Consider the following 8780-nt stretch of genomic DNA (forward strand, 5'->3'; position numbering starts at 1 on the left):
GAGGAGAGGTGATGTCCATGGGAAAAGGTGTTGGTACTCAAAGAAAGTCACATGTGCAAAGTTCACACTGATCTCCTGGAATTGAGACCCTGTCTCACACCGTGTGTTGATGAGCTCTTTGCCTCTGTCCTTGGTGCTGAAATCCCACCACTCACACTCGCATGGGGACTTTTGCTTGTTTCAGCCAATACGCTGGTGATAAATAAATGAATAACTAAATAAAAATGAATAGATCCCGTCCATTTCGTTCTAAATCCACTTGGCTTTTATTCAAAATGCCATTTGAATGCAATATATCACACCTCACGTCCTGTCTTGGGAGTTGTCCTAGAACACCCCGGGAGAAATGAAGCTCTTTTTTTTTTCTTTTTCTTTTTCGTTTTCTTTTTCTTTTTCTTTTCCCGCGATGTCCAGCGGAGTGGGGAGGACAAAGGGCGGGTCGCTGGGAGTGTAACTGATGGCCGCCTTGTGATTGAAGACACCGAATTACGGCAATGAACAGTGTCGTAATTACATCCCTTAATCACAGTGCGCATCGTCTAATTGCCTTAACGGTGTGTTTCATTATGTGAAACCAGGTTATTACAGACTACACGTCTCACACCCGTGTTTCCTTTTTTTTAAAAATGTAATCTTATTTCACATCTATTGAGATTTTTCTTTCTTTGAAAAAAAAAAAAAATCACGAGGATCATAAACAAGCCGAAGTGAGGACAATCCCTCTTTAAATCGCAAGGAAAATAAGATAATCCTTTTTGGTGAGGCGGGATTTTCTTTTTTTTTTGTTGTCTTAGTGGAGGCCCGACAGCTCAAACTACAAACAAAAGCCTTTCTTAAAAAAAAGGGGATTAAACCACAATTACACATCCAGTTCAATTTCAACCGTCTGTGTTTGTCGAGCAGCAACACTGGAGTCCACTCAGATTGAACTTCAGCCCAGATAAATACGCAGAAGTAATTCTGTTGTTCAAAATATTTTAATAAAGCTTTTCAACACTGAAATACATACAAATGGCCTTCTGCTCAAATAATAACTAAAGTATCTACAAAAATCCACAGCCTGACCTGACAACGAGATTTAAAATGATCTTTGTCGGAGGACGGAATCGAAAAATGGAGCAACCGAGTAGAAGATGAAGAAGAAAAAAAAAATCACAATGTGCAATGCGAGCAAAATATCCAGTATAAATATCCAAAATTAATAAATTACAAAGGGACACATCAAAACAGCCTTTAAACCACGGTTTAGGGATTATTTTCTAACAATTTCAACTTTTATTCTTATTCTTATTAATTGTATATCACAGTGCTCAGAAACCAATCATAAGACGATTAACAAGAGTCTGGATCAACGCGTAAAATGTCTGGCGGTATAAAAAAAAAAAGACCCAATCCAGCTCGGCTACTTTCACTGACCGTGCGTGTCCGTGTTCGTGACATTCCACGTGCTCGAGCGACATCCGCGCACGACAGGCCTCGAAACCAGGAAGCGAAGAGCAGGCGTGAAACAAAACCGATGATGATGTGATAATGATGATGATAATAATAATAATTGATAATAAATGTGCGGGAGGGAGGAGCGGCGAGAATTAGAGGCTTTCCGGTTCCGTTTAAAGTCAGGAAAAGTGAACCGTTGTCAGGCCACCGGAAACCACCGGAGAGGTCTGGGTACCGCCTGCCACCGGAAGCAGCACCGGTCCCGGTCCGCCGCCCCCTCCCCCCCTGCGCGTCGGTTCGGTTCTCCATTTCTCAGTCACACCAGCACTTTGAAGGATGAGTTATTTACACAATCAAGTATTATTTCACCCCCCCACCCCAAAAAATAAATAAACAAAACAAACAAAAAAAGCGCGTCGTGAATGCGTTTAGTAAATATTATAAAAGTATTGATCGGCATTACTCTCTCTCTCTCTCTCTCTCTCTGGTCTACTGACTGACTTGGGCCCCCGGTGGGGCCCCCCACTCCCGGATAGTGTCCCCTATGACCCCCTCCTCCTCCTCCTCCTCCAGTCGCGGGTTAAGGCTTGTCAGTGCACTGTTTGCAGAGGCTGGAGGTGGCGTTGTTGAACAGGGCGCATTTATCGGGGCAGGACGAAGCGGCCACGCCGGCGGGGAACGGGTATCCGGGCGGCTGCTCGTACGCGCCCAAGCCGGGCGCAGTGATGGCGGTGGTGGCCGGTATGGACGCGGCGGAGATGGCCTGGCCCTGGTTGAGGTACGCCACCAGCCGCCTCATCTCCTCCAGCGCCTGCGCCTGCATGAGGATGTAGTTTTTGGCGAGCAGCAAAGTGGCGATTTTGGAGAGTTTCCGCACGGACGGGCTGTGCGCGTAGGGGATTACGCCGCGGAGCTCGTCCAGCGCGTCGTTCAGGTCGTGCATCCGTCGTCTCTCCCGGGCGTTGATGTTTAGCCGCAGCATTTTCTGCTCTTTGGTTTTCTTACCTCCGTCCGCTTTCCCCGCGCCGCCCGTCCGCGGGTCGGCCAGCAGCACCATGTCGCAGCGGCCGTCGCTGTCGTCGTCGGGACTCTGCTCGCCGCCGCTGCTCTCCGCCGCCGAAGTCCTGTTGGCGCTCTCCCCGTACTTGACGCACAAAGATCCGGTGGGCAGACCCAGGGCGGCCCCCCGGACACCCGCCAGTCCGCCGGGTTGGATCTGATCCGGGTCGTTCTGGTCGAAGCAGCCGATGGGCGACTGGCGGTCCCTGGACGGAACTTCCCTGAACGGGTCCATCTTCTTGGCGGACACGGCGCTCAGAGTTTTGTGAAAGATGTCCGCCGCGCCGCCGCCGCCGCTCAGGTTCATCCTGCGGTCCATCACCGTGCGGGGTTCCGCCTGCTCGCGAGGTCTGGTCGCCGGGACAACGGGTGCGTGCGTGCGTGCGTGCGTGCGTGGCGCCGCGCCGCTCGACCCCTCTCGCACTTTTGTTCTGGAGGGGAGGGGAGGAGGGGGTGGGGGTGCGGACTTGCGCGGGACTCGTCGGCCGAGGTGCGGAGACGAGGAGAACACGCGTGTAATAAACGCCTCTCTCTCCCTCCCTCCCTCTCTCTCTCTCTCTCTCTCTCTCTTTCTTTCTCTTTCTCTCTCTCTCTCTCTCTCTAATTCACCTTCAACGTGATGATACCCCGTTACGCACAAGACCATTGGGACTTTTTTTTCCACCCCCTCCATCCTTCCCCTAGGCGGGATGCCCAAAGACCCCCCACTCCCTCCCGACTCAGGTTAACGTTTTTAATTAATGGCATTTAAACAGTGACAAACAATCCTGTCCATCCGATCCAAACCCCCACCCCCCACCCATCCACCCACTTCTTTTTTCTTCCACTGAGACATTCAACTAAAAGCCAGAAACATGGGAACATGAAAAGTATCTGATGTTTATCATCTTAGCAGACAAAGACCGAAAATGATGCGTTTGTGTTTGCGCTTGGGCTGTTTTGTTGTTGTTTACAACCCGGTTCCTCGCTCAGGTTTTTAACCAACAGCTCCAATCGAAAGTCTTCAACTCCAGAAGAAAGTCTTGAACGTGTTTTTGAACCCTCCTTAATTTTTCCAATTCTTTAAATAAAAAAGTGAGAACCACAGCTCTGCCCTCTCTTCTCCCAGCTTCGTCTTAAGGTTTACACGCGCTAGTTGCGCCATCTAGTGGACAGAAGGCGCTGTTACACCCACAACGGAAACGCGCCTGTCATTTCGTGCCTCAGCTGTTTCCAAAATATTCCAGCCAAAGATTATGGACTGCTGTCAGGAATTCCCATTTTATCGCGATGAAGTTCAGTAGAACATTTACTTCCCAGTGTGACAGCCCCTTTGTAACTATTTCCAGTTTTGATGTATTCCATGTGAGGGAGAAGGGGGTCCAAAGCCTTCGCCTAATCCCTTTATTTTACGGACATTACTAAATCGTTAGGGGAACTTATGACATGGGTAACTGTGCAGTGCACTTATCCCAATGAAGGCATCAGCTGCATCTTGGGTTTAATCTCAAGTTTTGCATTTTGAAGAGAAAATCACCGCTCATGTTGTGAAGTTTACAGTTGGGATTCGATATTGCCCAATGACTGTCGTATAGAAAATCGTTTCTTTTTCCGCACGACAGCCAATTCAATTATTTTTGCATCTACTGCATTGATTTCTTGTCAGCAAATCATAAATTCCCCAAGTGCTGCTTAACACAAGTGGAATAGTCATTTTAAATGGAATCAATAAAGTGTTAAGTGTTAAGCACAAACCTCCCAACGCAAAGTTAAACAGTCTCGCAAAACTCAGGAGGCCACGAAAACGCACAACTTCCTAATTCAACCTTCACCCTCTTTAGCCACTGATTTTGAAGGCCACTTTCATCAAGTGAGGCCTTACACAGGCATATTCAGTATAAGCAGATACAACTGTATCTATATACACATATCTGATTGTTTTGATTCAATTAAAATGCTGTGCCCTTTCATATGAAATTTTTTCTGAGTCGTGTCAGACGTTCAAGTTTTTTTTTTTGATTTTTTTTTTTTACCGTGTGTTTAATTCCTACCTCCACATCATTGTCAAATAGCGCTGGTATATTTTCCATCACTTTACAGAAAGGGAATGTTTCTCAGAAACTACCTGCCACCTGCCCTTTTATTGTGTCATTTGATAACAAGTCAAAGGGTATTTTCCAGTTGAAGGGGACTCACCAGTTCAATGTATGACGGAAAAACACGTCATTTTAGGTCAGATTTTAGGTCACCAAGACCTAAAATGGCAAGTCTATACCCGCTATAAGTGCTGTAAATATTTCTGCGCTGCTTGCTGCTGCATCACCAACACCACCGGCCAACACCTCCGCATTCAAGGTCAATACTCTAATGCTTTTTTTCCGGCAAATCTTAAGCGAGCGTATGTTCCGTCTCCGTGCTCGGAGTCCGTGAGAGGCCATCAGGGACAAAATACTTGAGGAGTTATGATCTAATGAGTGGCAGAGACAGTCACTTTATCCTGAGACAGCAAGAGAACACCTTCATGGCCAATAAGGTCCGGCTAATGAGACAAAATGGGCCAGGACGGTGCCACAGCCATTATCACCACAGTCCGTCAGCACTTTCATAATGACGGGACCACAGAAGGCAGGACTTTGTTGGAAAAGAGACCTTGTGTCATTTTAAATTGGTATAAAGGGACGTACAGACACCCTGAGTAAAACCTGCAAACGTTTCTTCCTTTCTCATCTTTTTTTGTTGGACTCCATCGAGTGTTTTAACTCCCTGCTTATATATTTAATCATTCTAAAACACAATTATTGATGATTTACTTCATATACTACGGATTCTCTCTGACAACGGCCGTTGTAAAGACTACAGAAGGGGTTTTCTGTCTCCTGTGCGTTTCCAATATTTGCCACAAGGGGGCAGCCGCGGCTCGCAGGCGGTGAGAGCGCAGCCCGCAGGAGGAACCGCGTCGCAGAGCAGATGTGTTTCTGCCTGCTGGTTTTCATTCAACTTCAAAGATTTTGGTTATCGGTGGAGGCCAGACTCTCGGCCTGGAGAAGACTGATATGAAATGTCGGTTTTCATATTTATTTTTTTATTTTTTTTATTTTTATTTTTAACTGTTACTGTGCATCCTGCAGGGTGAGTCATGGTCGTAACACGGCATGTCGCCATGCTGCAGTATGTTTGTTCTGTAGGCGACCGAAATTGTAGTTTTGTAATTGGGAGGGAAAAAAACGGCAGTGAAATTGCAGGAACTCCTGGATGTGTTTGTGTCTTTCCGAGCTTCCATTTGGAGTCGCTTCTGTTTACAAACGGAACTAAGGTCTCCTGTTTCCTCACGTTTGCCGTATTTTCAATTGATTTTACGATTTGTACTTATTTGGCGAGTTGAGGGAAATATCCAGATGATTTTAGAGATGTGATTTGATACCCCCCACCCCACCCACCCACCCACACACACACACACACACACACACACACTCACACCCATCCATCAGCCACTTCCCTCATCCATCACCCTCCCGCAATTCTCGGTGATGATATGCGGACCCAAGTCATTAATCAAGATCGAATTATAGTGTGGGTGTGCGTGTGTGTGTGTGTGTGCGTGGGTGGGGGTGTGTGTGTGTAAGTGTGTGTTTGTGTGAAAACAGGTCCTTGAGTCTTCCTCGATGTGTTTGACGAGATGTGCACGCTGAAAAAACAACGTTTCGGAACGGAAACGCAGTGAAGTCACGAAAACTCCCGTTTGGACGTGAACTTTTCGCCTCCACTTAATGCAATTGCAGTCGATGGCCACTAGAGGGCACCCCTGGCTCAGAGCATGTGGTGGTGTTTCTTTTTTTGTGCAGAGAGGATTTATATTTATTCAAGATCTAGTTTCGTCGGTGCAACAGTTAAGAGGCACCACGACGTTCCACCCAAACCGAATTTTCGTCTAAATCAGTGTGCAATGAAGCAAATCGTTGCTTCTCATCCTCCGCGTGCAACTTGCGTTGTGTTTTTTCACGCAGCCGTCGCTCGAGTGACCGTATTGCACCACCGAGCGACGTTCTCCTCCACCCCGGCCCCTTTTCTAGACCCACAAATAAATTTCCTGCATCTAAAGCTGAAATCGGCGACCTCCATCTTAATACGATGCGTTCAAATCTCCAATAAGACTTTCCCCCATTTCCCACTCCTTATGAATTAAAAGAAGAATCTCCGACGTTTTTTTTTTCTTTCTTCTTTTTGGTTTATCCGGCCCTGTGTGTGTATTTATGCGTGCGTGCGCGTCCACGTTCTCCATATTGTGGCGGTTCCGGGCTGCATTCCTCCACTGACAGCGGTGAAGTGCTTCAGTCATTTCCGCTCCTGCGCCTGCAGGCCGCTGAAACAAAAGGCTGATCGGCGGCGCGCAGATTTCAGCACCACGCAAGGCGGACAGCTCTCACCGGCAGTGTGTGTGTATATGTGTGTGTGTGGGGGGGGAGGTGCGTGCCGCCGACACACACTCACACACACACATACACACACACACATTGGGAAAAATATGCATGTTAACATGAAGAACAAAAAAGATGCAGAGCTTATGCTGTGTATTATTATCTTTTATTGCTCAAAGGTGAAATACAGTACATAAAAGATCATTTTTAAAGCAAAGCGAACGTGTTTGTGTGCACACCCGTGTGCGTGTACGTATACGAAGACAGGAGGATCATCTCTTGGCATTCACCGCGTGCCTTAATTGTAAGACATTAAATCAAGGTCCGCTGTGAACACGGAGAGACGCAACCCGCTCGAGTGTGTGTGTGTGTGTGTCTGTGTGTGTGTGTGTGTGTGTGTGTGTGTGTGTGTGTGTGTGTGTGTGTGTGTGTGTGTGTGTGTGTAACAGAGAGAGAGAGGGTCTGCATACCGTCCTGGCGGAAAAAAACTGTATACAAATACGACCAGACGATACAGTCGACTTACAGGCCCAGGCTATGAGATGGTCTTTCTCATATTTATATCTATACATCTATTTAAATTTGTGTTTCCAGAGTTTCCTTTACAGATCCAAAGAGCTGAAATCCTCTCGGTTGATATTCAGGTCTGTCTCCTCCTATGCACCCCCTTTTAAGTAAAATCTTATAATAAAAAAGAGATTACGTGACAGTGCCGGTTTAAACAGCCGCTCCTACAGGCCGCGCAAAAAACACTCCCTTTGACATTTCTCTGTCGAACCGCTTTTGTCCAAAACTTCACAAAGGATAAGTCCTCCGGTATCCCATAATACACCTAGAAAAAGAAAAAAAAAACACACACGCACGCACACGAACACATACACACATACAAAGTGCGTAATGAGTATATCAGGTGATAAAAGTGTGTATATCCGCTGCGTGAGAAGGGAAGAGTCTCCTGGTGCTGAGGAAGAAATCTGTTCACGTCCAAGATGTTGGAATTGGCACACACACATTTTCTCTCCCTCCAAACACACACACACACACACACACACACACATACGCACACACGCACACAAGCCCCGAAGCTTCAATCTCGCCGGTGCGCAAATCTCCCGTCGAAAGCCCCCGGTAACCGCAGTGGGAGGCGGGCGGATGGAGTTCCTGTGCGTCCGCGGACCGGCGCCGCCTGAATGGCACCGATCTTTGCGCGTCCAGTCGGTCCGTCCGTCCGTCCCTCTGACTTTGGGATTAATGGCGCTCCAGCCAAACAAATGAGGCATCTGCCTTCAGCACAAGAGGATTGGGATGGTGGGGGTGAGGGGGGGGGGGGCGGGGTGTTGACGTCATCGGCCAAACAGATGTTCCTCTATATTACCCGGCGTCCTCCTCATCGCTGCCCCGTGTCCTTGAAAACTGGGGAGGGAAAATTGACGACTTCCCGTCGGTGGCGTTACCGTGAGATCGCCCTCCCCCCCCTAAAAAAAAATGCGCTCATCGATGTGCGTGCGTGCGTGCATGTGCACCGGCCGGCTGAGAAGCGAAGAAAAAAAAAATGTACCAAGTTGTGAAGCCCCTAAATCGAGGTATCGGCTGTGAGTGGTTATGCAACATTGCACTGTGCAAGAGAGGGAGCGCGCACGCGCACGATAACACACACACACACACACACACACTCACACGAGGGGGAGGGGGTGGTGCACGCTCGTGTCATCCTGATCCCGCTGTTGCGAAGTGACCGAAATGCAGTGTTTTTTTTTTATCGGATGTGACGCGCTGTCAGATTCTGTAATCCAACCGTCGCGGCGGGATTATATAATCTCTGTTCCGCGGAAGGATATCTCTATTTTAAGGGATAGGTTCGGGATCACGACCGCCCTTTTTTTTCGGCGC

The 8780-nt window shown here is 47.8% G+C and overlaps 1 protein-coding gene across 1 annotated transcript; it reads right to left on the bottom strand.

Annotated features, from left to right (window-relative positions):
• Positions 1–705: 705 nt before the first annotated feature.
• Positions 706–2927, bottom strand: bhlhe22 (basic helix-loop-helix family, member e22). Its single transcript, XM_086150387.1, has one exon. It carries the CDS (start codon positions 2813–2815, stop codon positions 2018–2020), a length of 798 nt encoding a protein of 265 aa, XP_086006513.1. The 5' UTR covers positions 2816–2927; the 3' UTR covers positions 706–2017.
• Between the last annotated feature and the right edge of the window lie 5853 nt (positions 2928–8780).

The sequence above is a fragment of the Fistularia commersonii genome, chromosome 8 (assembly GCF_037954325.1).
Source record: "Fistularia commersonii isolate RoL2024-O1a breed Wild chromosome 8, RoL_Fcom_v1.0, whole genome shotgun sequence".
In the NCBI taxonomy this organism is placed as follows: Eukaryota; Metazoa; Chordata; class Actinopteri; order Syngnathiformes; family Fistulariidae; genus Fistularia; species Fistularia commersonii.